The sequence below is a fragment of the Daucus carota genome, chromosome 9, assembly GCF_001625215.2.
Source record: "Daucus carota subsp. sativus chromosome 9, DH1 v3.0, whole genome shotgun sequence".
Taxonomy (NCBI): Eukaryota; Viridiplantae; Streptophyta; class Magnoliopsida; order Apiales; family Apiaceae; genus Daucus; species Daucus carota.
Genome location: NC_030389.2, coordinates 14,412,910 through 14,435,741, shown reverse-complemented (window position 1 = coordinate 14,435,741; position 22,832 = coordinate 14,412,910). Strand labels below are relative to the sequence as shown.

At 31.0% G+C, this 22,832-nt stretch overlaps 2 protein-coding genes across 4 annotated transcripts; both read left to right on the top strand.

The window, feature by feature from the left end:
• Window positions 1–5,669: 5,669 nt before the first annotated feature.
• On the top strand, window positions 5,670–14,348 carry LOC108203491 (protein FAR1-RELATED SEQUENCE 5). Of its 3 annotated transcripts, none has more exons than XM_017372459.2 (10): window positions 5,670–5,810; window positions 5,920–5,979; window positions 8,037–8,142; window positions 9,131–9,550; window positions 10,387–10,480; window positions 10,672–10,741; window positions 11,227–12,097; window positions 12,187–12,451; window positions 12,646–13,195; window positions 13,535–14,348. In XM_017372459.2, the coding sequence occupies exons 6-9, from the start codon at window positions 10,726–10,728 to the stop codon at window positions 12,994–12,996; spliced, it is 1,503 nt and encodes a 500-aa protein (XP_017227948.2). In that variant the 5' UTR covers window positions 5,670–5,810; window positions 5,920–5,979; window positions 8,037–8,142; window positions 9,131–9,550; window positions 10,387–10,480; window positions 10,672–10,725; the 3' UTR covers window positions 12,997–13,195; window positions 13,535–14,348. The 3 variants fall into 3 exon arrangements, with proteins under 3 accessions (XP_017227948.2, XP_063940028.1, XP_017227946.2); XM_064083958.1 differs by adding an exon at window positions 8,983–9,047 and having other exon boundaries at window positions 5,670–5,979; XM_017372457.2 differs by having other exon boundaries at window positions 5,670–5,979.
• On the top strand, window positions 13,046–14,212 carry LOC108203494 (protein FAR1-RELATED SEQUENCE 1-like). The gene is made up of 2 exons (XM_064085154.1): window positions 13,046–13,195; window positions 13,535–14,212. The coding sequence occupies exons 1-2, from the start codon at window positions 13,046–13,048 to the stop codon at window positions 14,210–14,212; spliced, it is 828 nt and encodes a 275-aa protein (XP_063941224.1).
• Window positions 14,349–22,832: the final 8,484 nt, after the last annotated feature.

Genomic DNA, 22,832 nt, shown 5'->3' with positions numbered 1-22,832 from the left:
AGTGATCACTTCTATGATCCTTGAGATTTCTATAAGACAAGAAATATCATCAAAGTTAAATCTCCTTTAGTATTATATCCTTTTAGAATACTAGATAAAGTTAAAATGAATTATAGGAAAATTAGTCCAAATTGTAAATCAAAGGAAATTTAATGAAAAAAATGTTGCTTTCTAAAATAACCCACAATTGATACAAGGTGCAACTCTAGTAACAAAACATAATTTGATTTCTAAGAGCCTACGCTCTAAGAACGAAATTAAAGCTATTACAGATCAAATCAATATCAAATAGATTACATGCACATAATAGTATAATTTAACATCAAAATAACATTAGTATGTAAAACATGGAGTAATTGAATGAGTACTTACATGTGTACCCAAAATATATACATTGAGGTTAAAAGAAATTCAAGATGAGCCCTAAGATTAAGATTAAGTGAGCTAAATTAAGATGGAATAGAAGAGGCGGCCCTGTGTTAGGCCAGTTTTGAACTAATATGACTATGGTTCTTGTCAATGGGTCGGCCAAGGTTGAAATTATATGACTGGTGTATGCGCTAGATGGGCTTTTGTTTAAATTTTGGTAAATTGTATTTTTACTTAAACTCCAACTTGTATAGCCCAACACCTAAAATGTATTTTAATTAGTTGGTTAAGACTGAAATTATAGGTCGGGTCATGGTTAGGTTTAAATTCACTCAGATGGCCATAAGTTGGTTTGAATTCTGATGAACTTGTACCGCATGAATTGGACTCGGTGAAAGTGAAAACAGTGAATTGTTAAATAAACTTATGTGGGTAAAAGAATTTTAAAAGGACCTTTATTTTCACTTAGCACCCAATCTCAAAGTCTATATCTACTAATTGAGTAGTTTGTATTTAAATAGGTGTATTTATTAATTATTATATTTCAATTAAAAAATCTATCTATCCAGATCTTTGTAGTTGAATAACTTAAATTTTATAAAAATATTTTTGCTAAGATAGAAATTCATTAAAAATCATTTTAAAGTAAATTTACCCAGACACATAAATAATGTATATATAATTAATGACTTAATTATATGACAATTATATTTCCTTAAAGTTAAAAGGGATTTGTTATACATTAATCAAACACATTGGTAAATACTAATGTTTACTACTAATTATTATAAAAAGATCAAATAACTTTTTCTTTGTCTGACATCTATTTCATATAAAACATACTATATTAAGTGTAATATAATTTTTTTTTCTCTTATGTAATATTAATACCTTACTAACAAGAAAAATCTTGTAGGTTTTAAATTTAATTTTCAATAATATGTATTTCATTTAAGCTACTATTTGGAATATAAAAGACTCTTCTATTCTTATATTTAATAATTTTAACAGATTAACTTAAAAAGGAACCATATTGTTAATAAAATAAAGTAATGTTATACTAATTGGGTAACTTAATTATAGAGAAAAAATATACTCCTTCTGTCTTATTGGTATTCATGGTCAAATTGACCATCTTTGACCATAATCACACCTTAAAGTAGAATATATATATACCTAAGGAGAAACTGCATTATTTATATTTTTAAGTATTCATATTTATATCCACCTTATATTCTACTTGTCCAGGGTGTGGCATTACATAAATGATAAAACTCTTCTTTTAGACCTTAAATAGTAATAAAGTCTTGTTACTATTTTTTTTTAAGGACTTAAAATGTTGTAATATTACTTAAATAAAGTTATTTTTGAGTTTTGATATGAGTCTGCTCATACTATATTATACTAGCCTATAGGTTGTGGAATGCACACGGCCTTTTAATTATTTATAAATTTTTATTTTTGATATATTTAAAATGATGAGAAATTGGAATGGGCTTGGTGCTTGTTTAGTAGCATTATTGTATTGTTCCTCATATTCTTTAGTATGATCAGTTTTTTTTGAGCCAAAAAATTGGAATGGGCTAGGGTACAAAATCATATATATGTGTGTGGGAGGAGGATTTTATATGAAATATCAACTTCTATTTAGATATCTTTGCACATTCTAAGAACTTGAGATGCCTTTCAAAGCGTTGCCGGCAGCTTGCTCATGAGTATTATGAAAGTAGAAAATGTCAAAAAAAGGTAGAACAAGATGTATAACACGCCCTAAGCCCAACAAGTCTGAGCTGGCTAGGAGAGTTCTTGCAGTTATCACAAAATATATATAATACACGAACTCTTTCCTACCAGGAACATGGAAAGCACAATCAACACAACACAGAAACTTCTATGAGAGTTAAAATCACAGGGCATGGACGTTTAACCAACTTATAGTTGAAAAGGGCTTATCACACTTCTTATGAAAATATAGAATCTTTTCAACATTCAACATGAGTAAATAAAAGAGTTTCATGTATGCACCTCAAGATTTCCATTTTTGAAATGCTGGAAATGAAAATAAAGCACATACGTTGATACATAAAACAACAATTGATTTTATAATTATGGATACTATACCTTGATTTGCATATGTAACATTGGACATACAAATCCGTATTGTAACGATTCCCGCAAATGCACAACCTGCAATTAAGATTTAAGAAAAGGAAAATTAGACACTTTGAAAGGAGTAATATTAACACAAATAACAAGTAACTAGGAGTCACATATCGCTTACCAAGCAGCATCTTCGACATCAATCAATTTTTTTATTATAACAATCATACTCAAACCAACTTTAGTAATCAGAATCAGAACGCCGACCTCCAATCCCCATATATTCTTGGAAAGTGTGCACGATACACTTTCCTAGGATACAATCTAGACTTTGAGGATCAAAGTGGTTCGGTAGAAATAATTCCTTTTTCTCGTGATTGTCTTTCTTCCAAAGGCCTTTAGTACCATCTTACTTTTACTTTGTTAGCCTAGAGTCTACAATGTGAGCAACATAAGGTGGATCATCCAGATTAGAGACCCTGATAAGCACACAATTTCCATCTACAGAACATCAAAATTATAGACAATTAGAAATAGACAATACCAAATCCAACAACTCATACAAAAAGGAAAGTGTGATTGTCATCCCCTAAAAACCTATGAGTGGTAACATACTTAAGGGGTCATATGTTTTCTTCTTAATGCTTTTAGATGAACTTATATTAATGTATCCCATTAAGATTGTTTTAAAAAATCTAAAGTTTAAAAAGTGTATAGTTCATATCATGTTCAATCAAAAATATTGCAATGGTGTATTCATGTACCATACGGTGAGTAGTTATATAATTTGGATGGATACTAAGAGACATTTTTTTCTTATGTTTATAGGGGTTTCACACAAGGAAGTTGGAAAGAATAAAGATAAAATAGAAGAACATATTTGTTCAAATTGCAAAGAGATATGTTGAAAAGAAAATTTGTAAATGGACATTGGTTGACGGACAAGCATACAAGTGAGCATCAGGGTTGAGCCTCAAAGTCATGCTCCTTGAGGGAACACTTCATGACAAATAAGGACCTTGAGAATGGGTGTTGAAGGATGGTGGGTTATATATATAGAGTTTTTTTCTATTTTAATTCTCTTTACTACCTCTTAATGACTTTTGATAAAAGGATCATAATAATATATAACATAATTATTAGGTTTTTTAAGAGATATAACATAATTATTAAGCTTTTTAGAGAGATATTGTGAATTTTGTATGGAGAAATGTAGATACCTTTCCGGAGAGATTGAGCAACGATTGAAAGGATTTGTTTGAAAATTGTAGAGATATTTTTAAATTATAATTTCTAAACTCTAAGTTGTAGAGATATGTATTGTTTGTGTGATTTCATTGTTTTAGAGATGGGATGATGACATTATCTAGGGAAGACCATACTTGGTGACTACTAGAACAAACACAATATAAAAGCTAGTAAACTTACATTAGACAAAGTTAATGAAAAATTGAGTTTAATCACAATCAGTCACTCATATGACCATCAATTAGATGACTATTATGTGGTAGAACTAATCAAATAAATAGATGATAATACTAATGAGGGAGAAACGAAATTGATGAAAAATAAACAATGAAGTACATCCATTAATCGAATGTTACTCCCTCTGTCCCATTCAATTATATACGCAGTTTTATACTCATGTAAAGTATAGTTTTACAAAAAAAATTAAGATTTTCTTTTTCAGAATAAAAATTTAAATATTAAATTTAAGTATTAAAGTACGTGTCGCGTCCTCCAATATATACAAATCAGAGGGGGACTGTGGGAGTATTAAACAAATGATGTCTCAGTATTAAATAAACGCTGCCTCCGAGGCATCATCATTTATTTAATACTCCTTCCGGCCCCGAGAGTTGTATACATTGGGGGTCGCAGACGTGTCACACACTTTAATGCTTCTGTAAAGTATAACTCTGTAACTTATTTTTAGAATTTTCATGTTAAGATAAATACTTATATATTGCATATGTTGGTTTATATCGATTGCGACTCATGTAAATAAATATTTACCATATATATATATATATTTATATATATATATAGGAATGAGATCAAATAAAAACTTTTTTAAGGCGTCGGTTGTTTGAAGAACCGACGCCTAAACTCATTATAGGCGTCGGGTCATTACTTAACCGACGCATATTGTCCTATATGTTAGACTTCTAGCAACGGTTTTCAATTTAACCGACGTTTAAAATACTTAGGGCATCGGTCTTACCTTCAACCGACGCTATAAGTTACACTTTAAGTGTCGGTGTTGTTTCAACCGACGCCATAAGGTATACTTCTGATGTCGCTGGTTTTCCAACCGACACTATTTCATACTTCAGGTGTCGGGTGGAGTTTATGACGACGCTGTAAACATCCAAAACTCCAGGCGCACTCCTGCTGGTTGTCCTTCCACCTTCATTTTACTTAAATTTATATTATTTTATATCCTTATCTCAAAATAATTTATATAATCATATACAGTAAAAAACTTCAAGAATATATATAAATATATTTTTTTTCTTTTAAGTCTCTTTTGACCTCAAAAAATTTACTTTTTATTAAATATTTATATTTAAAATCTATATTTAGAGCTTAAATTTAAAAAATTTAAATAATATTTTTCCACAATTTAAGGATTTTTCTATTTTCTTTAAAATATATGTTTGAAAATTTTATTTGAAAAATAACAATAATAACCATATTATTTTACTTCCTCATATGTTCAAAAAATTATATTAATATATACCTCCAAATAAATTTAAAATATATATTTAAAAATATATTATTATATAATTTTTTTTGCCGAAATATATTATTATGTAATTATTTTACTTCAAAATAATTATTAAACAAAATTTAGTTTAATATATTTTTGTTTAAAATTTCGTAACTATATATATATTTGTTTTAAATTTAAATATTCCCTTCTAATTTTATTTTTGTATGTATGTATATATATATATATATATTTAAATTTTGCTTTAGGAAGTAAAAATTATTTCAAATTATTTCAATAATTTAAATTCTTAATTCTTAAGAACTATTAAATATATATATTATAAATCAAAAATATTTATTAAAATATAATATATATTTAATTTTGAATTAATTTATTTCTAAGATAGATTATTATAATAAATAATTTTAAAATATAATTTAAATAATAATTTGTAGTTATGTTGTTTACCATACAGACACCACGCTTCATTAGTTGTTCTCCATTCAAACTGTACTACTCTCCCCGTCCTACAAGCCTTCTCCACAGATCTTTGCTACAAGCTTTCTCCACAAATCTTTACTATACTTCCGCAAATCTTCTGATTTCACTGGCCTTGGGCTTTTTGGTTCTGTATTTTGCTTCAATTGGGTTCTGCATTCTGATTTATGTATTTTCTCTTACCCTAGGGTTCTAATTGATTTAACTGGATTTGATGCTTTGGGTGCTGCTTCCAGGTTCAATATTGCCGTTCGATTTCTATCTAAACATTGGGGTTTCTGATTGTTGGGTTCTTGGTAAGTTGAATGTTGTTATCTCTGTTTCTATTTTCTATGCAATGTTTGTATCAGGGCTATACAGTTTGGCTTTTCTATTAAGTATATAGGCAGCAAAATCTTTGTCGTGATTTTTAAATTGGGAAAATAGATTTTTTTGTCACCCAACTTATTATTTGTACTTATTATTTGTTGAGAAACCTACCACTGAACTATAATTTTTTTCTTTTTTGCCACTAATGTTAGGTTCGGATTTTTTTTTTGTCACTAACGTTAGGTTCGGATTTAATTATTAACACTATGTTATTCTTTTTAGAGTTAATTGCATTTGGCATCCCTTTGATTTCAGCATGTTGCACATTGCATCTAATAGTTTTGGAATAAACACTATGCAGCCCCTTACTTTTAACTCGTAGACACTCTGCACCCTTTCCGTTATCTTCTGCCGTTGCCGTTAACTTTTGAAGGGACATTTTGGAAAATTTTATTATATTTAATTAAAATCAGACCTTTATTTAAATTTTCCGACCATCTAAACGATATTTTTCGGAAATCTATTTTTCGGTAGTCTGCAATATAATAGTGATATGTGTCTATATCTTTATATGTAGTACTCCATATGTGTCCTAGGTAGTTTATCTTAGAGGACGAGAGTATGGATTTTTTTACTCAGAAAGGAAATCTCAAAATTAACTTATGGAACTATATAGTGATATGTGTCTATATCTTTATATGTAGTACTACCACTATGTTTATATGTAGTACTCCATAGTGATATGTGTCTATATCTTTATATGTAGTACTACCACTATGTTTTTATAATGCTAAAAAAATAACATATCATTAATAATCAAATCAAAACATAACGTTAGTGACAAAAAAAAAATCCAACGTTTTTTCAAGGAAAAAAAACCAACATTAAATTTTATTCAGAAAAAATAAAATAAAATAATTTTTGAATTTTTTTGGAGTCTCAAAATGCGTGTCCAACTCTCGTTCTCCAAGGTAAACTACCTAGTACACTACATAAATAAAGATATAGACACATATCAGATCGCCATTATATTGCAGACTAACACTATATTTTAATAATACTAAAAAAATAACATAGTGTTAATAATCAAATCCGAACCTAACGTTAGTGACAAAAAAAAAGTCCGAACCTAACATTAGTGACAAAAAAGAAAAAAATTATAGTTCAGTGGTAGGTTTCTAAACAAATAATAAGTTGGGTGGCAAAAAAATCTATTTTCCCTTTTAAATAAGATATATGCACCTTTTTGAATAATATTGGGTGCTTTGTTTCTTTAAGGCATGCAAGTAATAGTGATGCTATGCCAAAGTTACGATTTAAAAAGACAAGACTGTATATATTGAATACATGTCTGACTGTATTTGATGTGACCCACCATTGAATTTTGGTTGAAAGTATTCAAATTTTACCTGGAGGAAAGGTAGAATACTGGCCTGTTACTCTGTTCCAAATGTGAAATCTAAGATAGACTAAATAAGAAAATACTTTTTCAGCGAAGGATTTTCTAGCTAGTGCCAACTGATTTTGGTTTAGCTAATGCAAAATATATCTCAGTTCCTATAGATTTTGAATAAAGATTGTCATAGTGTATTACTAATGTTGTAAACCAACACGAATATAATTGAAACCAGACTTCCAGCAGAATATGGAATATGCACTTGATAATGTATGATTTAATTAATTCTATACTTATATCAAAGCACTTATTTTAATTTTTGCATAAAAGAACAATATTATAGAAGACAGTAGCAGCTACTGTCATTTGAGGATGTTCTGCATTCAGGAAGAACTTCATGTCCATAGTAGTTCAAGCCAAGTCCAGAGAATCCATAGTTTGAGCTTTTTATGCTGATTCCTGTAGTTCAACTGAATCAAAACTGAAAGCTGATCATACATTTCCGCTCATTTTTGGGCAACAGCTTAGTCATTTGCCTTGTTTCTATTTTTTGTCTATAAATCTTCTTGTGTTTTGTGTCTATGTTCCGGGTACTTATTGTAAAGGATGATCTCTGGTATTTAAATCATAACTTGCTGTTGGATCCAGGTAGGTGAGTAGAACTACATGATTTCTTTCTAATAATTTCATTGAGGAACAAAGACTTAAGCTGCTTGACGATACGATTCTCCTTCATACTCGACCAAAGCAACAGGTAATCTCTTTCTCTTTAATGCCAGATGGATTTTACAAGCTTGCTCAGGATTCACAACCTTTAGTTCCTAAAGTAGTTATACTTTTGTGCTAGTTTTGTTTGTTATTGATTACATTACTTGCTTATAAACTGAACTTGATTTAAGTTGCTGTTTCCCTACTTTTTGAATTCAAGTGTGCCAAATGTTTAAGCTCGATTGGATGCATAAAATTTCATAATAATTCTCACAGGCCGTTAGTGGTGCTCTTTGTGCAGTATCATATTCACACACACACACACACACACACACACACATATATATATATATATATATATATATATATATATATATATACTAGAAATTAGAGTACTTTTTGTTCATTCTTGGTATCTTCATTTCCATAAAAGCTCCTCTGTTATTTAGATAAGAAAACTAATATGCACCAAATTAAGTTTTAGCATGTGGATATTACAAAACACTTAAATTTTATGGACGAACTTCTATAAAGGAACATTGGGGCAATTTAATCTGCACAGAAAGGTTACTATTTGATTAACCCTTATATCTAGTGCTAGAGAAAGGCCACGCCTTCCTTTTTTGCAATGAAATGTTTGTTTTCTCTAAGAGAATATTAGACATTTTAATGCAGCAGTTAATTACGCGAGTAATAACATAAGACAGATATAGCTACTGTACTTCATTTTATAACTTCTCTGAACAATCGAAGGCACTTGAACATTAAAAGATTCTGTTCTACCATATAAATTATCCCAAACACCGTTTAGCAGCAAATCTCTAATATAGCTTCTACTGAGATATTCCTTTTGTGCATTATCTGGAATCTTGTCTTGCGCACGCAGAAATATAATGGAGATGATTACAATGGAGCTAGATTGTCAGTAGAGCTCGCGAGCTTCGGGATGCAGTACATTCATGCTATAGACTGTTTTCATCCTAAAAATTTGGATCTAATTTTTCATAAGATTTTTGTGGACATTCTTTTTTCAGGTGCATGGAATGTTGTCACAAGTGGACCCTGCATTAGCTGACTTTTATGAGAAAATTTGTGCGGAAGGCGGTCCAGTTTCCTTGCCTGATGACTTGGGGGACTCTTTAATCTATCAAGCTCATGTTGTTCAGATGGAAACTATGACTAGAGCAAGTGCCCGTCTTCGTAATGTCCAGCCAGAGGTTAATCTGGATCAGAGATATGAAGCCCTGAAATGAACAAAGAAAACTTCTAATGTTGCACCAACAGGTATTACTCCCAGGCAGGTGCTATTAGGCTGTTGAAAAGGTCCTTCCTCGGCTAAATGGTAAATTGTCCGGCATGTGCTTGAGAATTCCAACTGTGGATGTCTCAGTTGTTGATCTTACTGCCAGGCTGGAAAAGAAGGCTACTTAGAATCAAATTAAAGACGCTATCAAGTAAGCATCAATAGTTTTGTTTTGTTTTTCTTGTTCTTGTTATATTCATCATAATTTTTAGTGTTGACATGTAATTTCACAAGAAGAATTATGGGTTGTAATACATTTTAAATATTAATGTACATTGATTAATTCCCACATTTAAGTTTTTGTAATTTAAGTTAAATTAGTGCTATTGACTTTGGGTATTTGTTGGTTGGATTTTATTTACATGAATGAATGATGCGCAGGATTTAATATGTATAATATAAATATGGCAAAGCAGCAGGGAAAAAAAATTAAAAAAAATACTTTAAGCCACGGCAGTTTGATAGCCGACGCTTAAAGATTAATCTTTAGCGTCGGTCGTTTGACTAGCGACGCTTATGACTTACCAAATCATGACTTTAAGCAATGGCATATTGACCAACCGACGCTAAAAGAATGACTTCTAGCGTCGGTTATTTGACCAGCGACGCATAAAACTGTAGTTTAAGCAACGGCATTCTGTATACCCGACGCATAAAACGAACTTTAAGCGTCGGTCAAAGAGTCTATTGCGTCGCCGTTTAACCGTGGCAATTACACTTTAAGCGTCGGTTTTTTTAACCGACTCAGTAGAGACTACCCTATAGCGTCGGGTTCATATACTACGCTGAAACACCGACGCTAAAGGCCTAATTTGACCGTAGCTAAAAGCCTATTTTGTAATAGATTTGATCCTAGGGCTGGGGCTGACTTAAAATTTTATAATAGAGGGGTAACTTAGTCAATTTACGTTTAAACAGTTATAACCTATATAAACTAAAAAATTAACAGAAGCGTATTATTGTTTGTTGGAATTTTTTGCCGGCTAGAGAGAGAAGACGCATCGGAGAGAGACGACGGCGAGTTTCTTAGCTGGAGAGAGAACAACGTGGCTTTCGACTACAGATTTACGCATACTTGAAGGTAAATTATTGTTTTTTTACATAAATTTGCTGTTTAGTTGTTTTCTTCAGCTTGAGATATACGATTTGATGTGTTTTACTTGTTTTATTGTTTTTTCTTTGACGCCTGTACTGTATTCGTCGGGATTAGGTTGTTTGGAGGTGTTTTGTGGTGTTCGATTGAATATTATAATAAAAAATTTGTTTTTTTAGGTGGAGATTTGGTTATTACTCTGTTCGATTGTTCTTCTTTTATGCGATTGTGCTATGGACTTGAATTCAGGTACGACATGATTTTCTTTGAGTTTAGTTTGTTGATTCTTTTTTTAATCTGAATGTTTGTTGTTTCGTTGAATGTATGATTAACTTTTGTTGAACGAGTTGTATATGAATCAATTATTATATGTAATTATAAAGTGTTTGTTGAATATTAGTATGAATTCTGTTGAACGATATGTATATGACTTAAATATGTTGAATTCTGGTTGTATTTATGTTGAACTTTGTTTATGTGCATCTGTTGAATATAATGACTTATAAGTGTACTTATAAGTATGAATTATAATTGTATTTAATTTGTTGACTGTAATTATAAGTGTTTGTTGAATATAAGTATCAATTTTGTATGATTACTCTTACTTGAGTACTTTTTGGGATTTGAACAAGATATTTGTTGAATCTTTGTTTTCTTTATGTTGAACTTTGTTTTTGTGTAACTGTTGAATATAATGTTTTGGGATTTTCAGTTTAGTTGTATAACTTTTTCAGGTTTTGGTGATAAGATTGCTCAAAACTTTGATGCTAATACATTGCCTATGGATGTTGTGGCTATAGAAGATGATGATTTGTCTTCGCGTAAATATGTATCTCCAGGTTCTACAACGTATTGGTTGCCTTGTATGGTTGATAGTAAACCTAATGTTGGAAAATCGTTTAGGAGTATAGATGAGGCTGCGTATTTTTATGTTGATTATGGTCGTTCTTGTGGATTTGATATTAGGCGTGGTAGTGAGAAGCGATATCGAGATGGACGTATTCAATCGAAACATTTTCACTGTTCACGAGAAGGCTTTTATTCTAAAAATGGTGAGAAGAATGATGATGGCTCATTTTGTTCAAAACAAAAGAAGAAAAGTATGTTTACTAGATGTGGATGTCCTGCTATGATTGTGGTGAAACATACGAAGGGTTCAATATATGAGATTACTTCGTTTATTGAACAACATAATCATAGGTTTTCTAGTGCTGATGGTAAGAAGTTTTTGAAGGCAAACCGGTCAATGACTGTTGCACATCAAAATTTTGCAATTGATTGTTTAAAAGTCAGAATAGGTCCTGCTCGTGCGTTTGGTTTAATGAAAGAGTTTGTTGGAGGGTATGACCAGATTGGTGCAACAGTTGTTGATTTTAAAAATTGGAATAGAGACTTGAAGAACATAATTGGGAATGCAGATGCACAAGTAATATTGAATAAATTTCAAGCTTTGAAGGATTCTTCTAATGGCAGATTCTACTATGAACATGATGTGGATGAGTCTGGAAAATTGACAAAGTTATTTTGGGCAGATTGTGTTGGTCGTAGAAACTATGATGTGTTTGGTGATGTTATTTCAGTAGATGCCACATTTAGTACTAACAAGTAAGAAATTTATGTTATTTTCTAAAGTATTTTGTGTATAGCTTATTCTTTTTTTTTTCAATTCTTAATAAACATATATTTATTTTCAGGTATAACATGGTTTTTGTTCCAATCTGTGGTGTTGACAATCATAGAAAGTGTGTAACTTTTGGTGCTGGTCTACTTTCAAAAGAAGATATAGCTCATTACAAATGGATTTTTCAAGCTTTACTAAATTGTATGGGGCGACATCCATTATGCATTTTGACTGATCAATGTGCTGCAATGAAACAAGCAATCGTTGATGTGTTTGATAAAGAAAAGACAAGGCATCATCTTTGTATGTGGCACATCATGAAAAAATTTCCATCCAAGGTATCTTCTGTTGAACCTCCGTAACATTTGTGTTGAATATATGTTTTACTGGTGTTGAATACATGTCTTAGGGGTGTTGAATATATTCATTTGTGTTGAATATGTGTTTTAGTAGTGTTGAATATATCTATTTTTTATGTTGAGAAATTTGTATGCCTGATATTTGTTAGTTTTTTTAAAAAATGTATTTTTAGGTTGGTGTGGTATTGGCAATGGATGGTGGATTTTTATCAAAGCTTAAACCTTTTGTATGGGGTGAAAATTTGGATATATCTGAGTTTGAAGCTGGTTGGAAATCTTTGATGGATGAGTTTAAGATGACTGACAATGAGTGGTTGTGTGATATGTATGAATGCCGACATTTATGGATTCCAGCATATTTCAAAGAAGATCCTTTATTAGGAATATTACGGACAACGTCAGAAAGTGCAAATTCATTTTTTAGTCATTATCATCAACCTGGTGATACTCTATCTCAGTTTTATCTACGTTTTGAGACTGCAATGGATAAGCAACGTAATATTAATTCAGACTTGAATCATTAGTCTAATGTTGCGTTCCCAAGTACTGATACAGAACTATTTTTGGAGAAGGATGCTGCAGAGTTATACACACGTGAAATATTTTATAAATTCCAGGAAACAAGTACGAGATGCTTGTTTCCATTTGGTAATAAAGGATATCAGTGGTGTTGAAGTAAAGAAGTTTGTTTTACATGATCTTAAAGCTGCTAAAGAATTTCAGGTATTTCTGAAGTACTAGTAGATTGCATTTGATTATTATTTAATGCCTTTTTTAGTGTAATTTATTTTTATGTTTGCATGTATTGTATATTTGATATACAATGTCTTAGGGGTGTTGAATATATGTTTTAGGGGTGTTGAATACATGTCTTAGGGGTGTTGTATATATTTATTTTTGTTGAATATATGTTTTAGTAGTGTTGAATATATTTTAGTTTGTGTTGAAATCCAATTCAATTTGTGTTGAATATATATTTTAGTAGTGTTGAATATATGTAATTTATTTTTCATGTTTGTATGTATTTTATATTTGATATTAAATCACTTATATTTGGTACAGGTTTTGCACATTTTGGAAAATCATAAACCTGAGTGTTCTTGTAGGATGTTTGAAAGAATTGGTTTGCCATGCAGTCATTTGATTCTTGCATTAAAGCAAGTTCCTGTGCACAAGCTGCCAAGGCATCTTGTTCTGAATAGATGGATGAAAAATGCTGAGAAAAATGCAACAAGATTTGTTTCAAGCACATCAAGTGATGATAAAGAGAAATTTAGTGTTATTGTGAATGATATTTGGTTTGATTTCAATTCGTGTATGGGGTTGGCTGGTGACAATAAAGAAGCACTTGATTTGATTCAAAGTTGTCTAAAAGATGTAAAAAAGAAGTTACGTGGTTGGAAATTTGAAGGGAAGCTAGTTGTGGGAAACAAGAAAGATGTTGTTGAAAAGTTTATTGGATCAGAGATTCCAGTTAACATTGAAGTCAAAACTCCAAATCAATGTCGGAACAAAGGGTGTGGAACAAAGAGAATTAAGAGTGCCGCTGAAAAATCAACTATACTTTCTGGTAAACTAAAGAGGATTTGCAGGTATTGCAAGACAGAAGTTTATCATGACTTTAGGAATTGTCCTGTAAGAAAAATGCAAAATTTGGATGAGAATTCTGCTGGGAAGAAGAAACAAAAACAAAGTACAGACAACAGTGAAAGTGGCATGGGTGACAATGTTGAACTCTAGTTTTTGTATAGTTGAATATTTGTTATTTTGAAATTTTGTTAAAATTCTTTGTTGAATTGTTATATAAATAATGTTGAACACATATACTTTCATTCTTGAATTTCTATATAAATAATGTTGAATACATATAGTTTCATTGTTGAATTGTTATATAACTAATGTTGAATACATATTGTTTCATTGTTGAATTGTTGTTCAAATATAGTGTCATTTTTGAATTGTTGTACAAATAATGTTGAATGTTGAATGTTGTACTGTCTATATAATTAAACAAAAATAATTTATAATCCAAATTTAAATAACTCCTTAATTACACTATGAATTTTTCATTATAGAAATAGAGAAATGGATCCAATCTCTACTTAATAAAAAATCATAAGGGTTTGGTTGGGGTTATAGAAAGATGTCATTTTTCATTTCAATTTCTAACCCTAATTACATACTTACGAGATATTGTTTGGGGTTTTGTTTGGGATATAGAATAACTCATGAATTCAACTGTCTTTGTACCCATGTTCAACACAGAGAAGTGTTGAACATGGATTTATGGGCTGTTGAACTGGGGAAGAATAGTACATATAAAATGCATTGATACTAAAGAAACCATTATATACAGATCAATTAGCATTCATGCAATTACATATCTGTTTCTTGGTGACCAAGGAATTATGTATTATGCAAAATGCACATAATAGCAAAATATTTACAAGCAAAACATTTAAATGTCTGATCAAATTGTGCTTAGGCACGTCTTTGTCTTTTTGCAGGAGCTTTAGTATCCTTTTCCTTTTTTTTCTTCCGTTTTCTGCTTCTCCAATTCAGCTTTTTTCACATGTTCTCCAAAAATCTGATACTCCACATGATGCTTCTGTTTGTTGCATTCATGTAATAGAATCTGGTGTGCATATCTTGTCCTCAGAACATCTAGCTGTTGGTCTTGGACTTTTCCCTCAACAGCGAGTCCACAATCCCAATTTTTCGAAACACCCTGGTAGTGCTCCATGTGTCTCATGACAAAAAGACCACAATCAATATGATTGTGCTCAGTTCTCCACTTCATTTCCAATCTAACAGGCACAAGAGAAGCTATGTCCTTCACCTTTGAATGATTTTTTAAAACCATGTATCTTACAAGGAAGTTTCTCTGTTAAAAACCATACATTAATTGAGAGAATTTCATGTCAAATTCAAGTCAAAAAATTATATGACCATTTTAATAAAGTAGTAATTACTTACAATATTTTGAGGTATTTGCTGGTACTTTGCATCGAAATCTGGCTGCAGAGCACTACTATCAATAACCTCAAAACTTGGTTTTTTAATGTTGAAACATAAGAGGTAGTGATGGTCGGAAACTGTCATGCTGAAGAAAATCTGTTGGAAAATATTAAAACAGTAAAATTAATAAAAATAGAGTATATAATGAATGCTATGTCTAAAAAACAAAAACTCAAAACAGTAAAAACAATGATAAATGTTGAACATGAGTTAATGGATTGTTGAACTAGTTGAATACAGTGATATTTAACAAACGATTATATTAAAACATTAAAATTAATTAAAATAGAGAATATAAAGGATCCAATCTCTACATAATGAAAAATCATAAGGGTTTGGTTGGGGGTATAGAAAGATGTCATTTTTTATTTCAATTTCTAACTCTTATCACATACTTACGAGATAGTGTTTCGGGTTTGATTTGGAGTATAGAAATAACTCATGTTCAACCCCTTTTGTAGCCATGTTCAACACTATTAAATTTCTGATCAGTAGAAGATAAAAACAATAACTCAAAAGGGTTTGGTTGGGGGTATAGAAAGACCTCATTTGTTATTTTAATTTTCAACCCTAAGTCACATATTTATGAGATACGGTTTAGGGTTGGGTTGGGGTATAGAAATAACCAATGTTCAACCTCCTTTGCACCCATGTTCAACACAGACAAATGTTGAACATGGGTTATTGGGCTGTTGAAGTAGTTGAATACAGTGATATTAAATACACGATTATATACAGATAATTTGTCATTCATGCAGCAACATTAAAATAAGTTAAAATTATAGTTATCATATATATAATATCACTGAATAATGAAGTAAATATTTTACCAAGTCAACATCGTTGAATTTGATGTGATCATAAGCACCCAAAACATCATCAAAATCTCTTACAAACTTTTTGAAATGTTGCTCTTCCTCCTCTGAATTTGAATGTCTCAAAACATAGACCTACAAGTAATCATAAAATGTTATTCACATGGTATAATGATATATTTCACTTTTTAAATTCTATTGACAATTCACTTACAGTCACATGATGAGGAACAAATAGTCTCAGAGGTGATTGTTCTGCTTTATACATTTCATTCATATTCAGAATGTGGCAGAAAGCATCAACAACTTGTGTTGTCACCAACTATTTCGGCTGGAAAGAAATGCAATTTGAATTGTCCAAAATTGCGTTTGCAGTGTCAAAGTAAAGGAAACTGTTGCAACACAAATATGATTAAATATTATCCATATACTCAACATAAAATGATATAATATTCAACAAAAATCTTAATTTGACTGGAGGTTAAAAGAAACTTACTATCCTTCTGGATCAATTGTCAGAAGCCAATCTTTCAACTTTTGCTCTTCTTTGTTAATCTTTGTGCTGATTCTTGTTAACCTTATCTTCCAGGAAGATTTCAACACTTCAGCTGCATGTATTATTCTTTTCCCCTTGTCCACCTGTGCAGCTTCTTCTTCTGATTTTCGCTGTCTTTCAAGCTCTGCTTCCTTTTCAACTTGAGTCAATCCTAAAGAAAAACTAGGAAGGACTTCTCCAGAGCTTTGCACATTTGGTTGGGCAGTTGTTTTTATTGTCAGTTTCTGTGGAGGAGGAACAGTTGAAGATACTACATTCATCCTTCTTGACGTGTTGAATATAATCTTTACTTTCTTTCCATCCTATTAATCATTATAACATTCATTTTTTTCTAGTAATCACAATAGAAGTAACCCATGTTCAACCTCCTTTGGACCCATGTTCAACACAGACAAATGTTGAACATGGGTTAATTGGCTGTTGAACTAAAACAAATTTAATATGCTAAAACAGTAAAATTAATTAAAATAGAGAATAAAATGGATCCAATCTCTACATAATAAAAAATCTTAAGGGTTTGGTTGGGGGTATAGAAAGATGTCATTTTTTATTTCAATTTATAACCCTAATCACACACTTACGAGATAATGTTTGGGGTTGAGTTGGTTTATAGAAATAAACCATGTTCAACCTGGATTGAACCCAAGTTCAACACAGACAAATGTTGAACATGGGTTATTGGGCAGTTGAACTAGTTGAATAAAGTGATATTAAACCCACGACTATATTATATTAAAAATTCTTAATACTTTACCTTTTTAACAAGCTGTGCTGCTTTACGTGAACTGACGTCAAGAGCTTCTGGTGCTGCTTGTTCTTCTACTGCTTCTTCTTCAGTTGCTTTGTGTTCAGCAACAGGCATCTCAGTATCACTGGTGCGTTCATCGTGAAGCCCAGATACAGCCTCCGTTGCTATCCCAACAACATTTACGTTGCTTGCCATTTCTTGGGCCCTGATTTTTTCTTGGTAATCCTTTTCAGCAGCATCAAGCATTCTGATCACCTCACTTCCCATTGATGACTGCACTGGAGAAACAGTGTTCTCAACTGGTTTTTCTTGCTCAATTTCTTTTGATGACTGAACCGGAGAAACAGTTTTTTCAACAGGTCTTTCTTTCTCAATTTCTTTTTGCACTCCATCAGCTCCTTTTTCTGATTCAACTTCTCTTTCTTCCTCAACTTCCTGAATTGTTCTTTCCTTTTCTACTTGTCTTTCTTCCTCAGCTTGTTTTTCTTCTTGAACATCTCTTTCTTCAGAAACCGGATTGCCCAATGGTTCAGAATTATATTGAGAAGCTTCCTCAGTTTCTTTTTCTTGCTGCCTTGATTAATTTTCAAATTGGTCAGACTCACTACAGACAAAAACTTGGGCAGCTTCAACCCTCGTCTGAAACTCTTCATTATTATTTACAGTGTTGTAATCAATACAACTTTTCAAACATTTGTTGAATTGTCTGTTTGCATCATCAAATTGCTTTCGACTTTCAACCAAGATAAAAGCCAAGTTCTCTAATTCAACAATCAATTGTTCCTGTAAAAAACAATATCATATATTCAACAACATTGATATATATATATTCAACAAAATATTGAAATTTAAAGAAATAACCTAACAAATTCAACAAATTTTAATTTTAGATTCAACACAATATTTCAACTAAAAAAACAATCTAAGATATTCAACAGAATTGATATACAGATTCAACATCATATTTCAACCAAAAGAAACAAACTAATATATTCAACAAAATATTGCAAGTCAAAAAACAAAGTCATATATTTACTTACTCTCTTTCTTTCTTCATCAAGATTTCTATCAACTTCTTGTGTCTGTTCAGTGCTTTCATCTGCAAACCTGATTCTTCCTTTTCCAAATAAATTTTCAGAAGTTTCCTTCCTTTCTCTTGCTCTCAAATCTTTATCTGACCAAGCTGTGAATCTTGGTATGGTGCGGACAACTTCAGTTTCAATTTTAATCCACACTCTATCCACATAGAACAACTACATATAACATAAAAAAATATGTTATAATGACAATATATATTTTTGAACATGTTCAACACAATTCAAAAGGAAATTCAACATATTCAACATTGGAAACAAGAATCCAACAGATTTTAATATTAGATTCAACAAAATATTAGATTCAACAAATTTTAATATTAGATTCAACAAAATATAGATAATATATACTTACAATGAGGAAAACCAGAGGTCCGCAAAAGTACTTTGTTGCTGGATCCTTTGCCCATTCCTTTTTAAAACTTTTTAAACTCTGCAAAAGATAAGAACACCAATTGTAGACACTGCAGCGATTGATATCTCCTTTAAATCGAACGAGTCGCTGATCAACAAGCTCGTTCGACACTGTTTGAATGAGAGTGTTCCCCATTAAAACCAGAAAGTTTGTCTTAAAATGATCATCAGCAGCGCCTTTCTTAATCTCACTGACCAGATCACTTGTCCTAACATGACTTTTTCCAAACTGTGCTCTAAAAGGTTTCTCTTTTTCTGCCTGTGAATCTTCATCTGTCTCAAGTTCAACAAGAAGAGTGCCCTTTGGTAATCCTAGAACCAGATGTACATCTTCTTCAGTAATTGGAATTTCACCACATTCCAAATTTAGGACACATTTGTCCTCATCAAATGATTTGAGCAGTTGAAATCCCAGTCCATTGTATTTGTTCTGCAGAAAGTTGATTTAAAACTTCACAGAATTTTGAAGGTGAATTTCTTGTTCTTGTTCTGTTGGAGAAATCCCTTGCAGAACTTGGCTTTGGTTTGTCTTCTTCGTCATCTTCGTCTTCATCTTGCCTCTGCTTTCCCTTTTGCCTTTCTTTTGCCTTAGCTTTCCCTTTTTCCTTTCTTTTTTTTGCACCAGTACTTGACTCTGCTTGTCCCTTTTATTTTAAAATCCTATCTCTCATTGTAGAAATGAGCTGATCTTCATCTGATGTCTCTACTAGCTCATCCGATTCTTCTTGATCAGTAGGATGATATTCAGAAGTATCAGATTTTTCGATATCATCATGAACTGATGATTTTTTCCCTGCAAGTAAATAAGAACATATTGTTCAAAGAAAATATAATGAAATATGAACAATACAGCTATTAAAAATTCATAACATTTAAATAATTCAATTATCAAACCTCTTTCCACCTGTAGTGCTAACCATTCATCAGAGTCATTCTGTAACTCAACAGATATGTATGAGTTATCAAATTCCTCATAATTAGCAATGGAAGCTTCTGTAGGACATATCGATGTTTGATATGTACGGGTGGATACAGAGATCATCACTATACCAGTTAGTGATTTCGTAGGACATATCGATGTTGATAACTGAACATTCTGTGATTTCTCACTAGAAAAGATTTCAGTTAAACATTGTACAACATATCTTTCTTGTGATGATGTCCTTGTAGGATTTTGCAGAATTGCTAGTAAAGGATCTTCCTGAATAGGTGCATCTGAAAAAATTTAATCACTTATATTCTTTATTAAATTATTGTTTTTATTCTTCAACAGAATTCAACACAATATCAGTAACAATATCCAATGGCAACAGCAGTGCAACAAGGTTTTGAAACATGTTCAACAAAAATCAATAACAAATTCAACACAATATCCAATGGCAACAGCATTGCAACAAGGTTTTTAAACATGTTCAACACAAATCATTAACAAATTCAACACAATATATAATGGCAACAACACTGCAACAAGATTTTGAAACATGTTCAACAAAAATCAATAACAAATTCAACACAATATACAATGGCAACAGCAGTGCAACAAGGTTTTGAAACATGTTCAACAAAAATCAATAAAGAATTCAACACAATATCCAATGGCAACAGCACTGCAACAAGGTTTTGAAACATGTTCAACAAAAATCAATAACAAATTCAACACAATATACAATGGCAACAGCAGTGCAACAAGGTTTTGAAACATGTTCAACAAAAATCAATAACAAATTCAACACAATATCCAATGGCAACAACACTGCAACAAGGTTTTGAAACATGTTCAACAAAAATCAATAACAAATTCAACACAATATATAATGGCAACATTAGTGCAACAAGGTTTTGAAACATGTTCAACACAAATCATTAACAAATTCAACACAATATACAATGGCAACAGCAGTCCAAAAAGGTTTTGAAACATGTTCAACACGAATCTTTAACAAATTCAACACAATATACAATGGCAACAGCAGTGCAACAAGGTTTTGAAACATGTTCAACACAAATCATTAACACATTCAACACAATATACAATGGCAACAGCACTGCAACAAGGTTTTTAAACATGTTCAACATACATTAAGTCAGATTCAACAAATAAAAATCGAAATATTATTCAACACATTTCAAAACGTATATTATCACATTCAACATTATATCAAACATCCAACACTTTTTAAACCGAATAACCTAAAATCAAAACAATTAACCTAAAATCTCTAACTGAAAAAAAAATGCACAAATATCTCATACATTTAACCTAAATTTACTGAAACTATTAAATTAACGCTTTTGTGAAATATTGTAGAGATATTACCATCGACGCTCTGTAATTCATCACTTTTCCTCTTTGGAGCCATTGTTAGTGATCAAGATCTTGAAAGTTGAACGACGACTTCGCTTGAGAATGTAGACTTGCAGATGATTAAGATTTGGCTAAGATTTGGTGAAGATTAAGATCGAAAATCGTTGTGTGTAGCAGTGAGTTTGTGTGTAATGCCGTTTGAGTGTTATGGCGGTTTCGTGCAGTTAAAAATTTAGAAGGTCGTGCGGTTTAATTAATGTGTCAGAAAGACGCGGCTTGCAGTTATTTACAAAACTGCCACCGCGCCTTTTCATTAGCTTTTAATCACAGCCGCTCGTTGTTTTTTAGATCTGATGGCTTATAAAAGTTTGTAAGTTTTTAAATAGTAACTAAGTAACTTCTAATCTCAACCACTAGATTATTACATCCACATGAGTTCTGTGTTGCCTATAATACTTAGATCATACTTAGATCATTTGAACAGGACAGTTATGCTTTTCATAACTGCTTTACATGCATGTTATGTATTCGTGTAACTAAATTTTATATAATTTAATATGTTTTGCAGATAAACATAAATATATTTTTTGCTCTAATCTTATTAAAAGTTCATGTTCAGTAATTCCAAAGGTTCCGTATTTTTATAATCATTTTCAATATTAATTTAAGTATGTTTTGTAATTTTATTATAAAATTAAGTCCTGTAATTTTGTGTGTTTCTGTATTTTGTAATTAAGTTCTGTAGAAATTTATTATCATTTCTAAAAATATAATAATATATATATACATATATATATATATAGAGAGAGAGAGAGAGAGAGAGAGTTAAGTTTTATGGAGTACATATAAACATTGGGGTATTAGAGTACAAATTATAATTTTTTAGTTTAATCATAAATAATATCTCTGATTATCCAAATTTATATATAATTTATCATTTATAAGTAGTATTAAACATAATTATCAATTAATCATTAATATCTTTCAACTTTAACAAGCATTAAGATTGTTGTTCTGCTTATAAGTTATATTGCAGAACATAATGTCCTACGATTTATAAAAGTAATTGTTCTATCTTTTGATTACAATGTTATGTTTATGTTCTACAGGTTTTCGGATGTTTACAAATATTGTACAACACAAAATACGATTTATAAAAGTAATTGTTCTATCTTTTGATTACAATGTTATGTTTATGTTCTACAGCTTTTCGGATGTTTACAAATATTGTACAATACAAAAAATGAAGATTTTGGATGACTGGATTATAGTGTATGAATCTTGTAATCCAATACTCCAATATTTTTTGTACTCCATAGAACTTGACTCTCTCTCTCTCTCTCTATATATATATATATATATATGAATATTTACTATAATTTTACTAAAATTTTATATTATACAATTCTG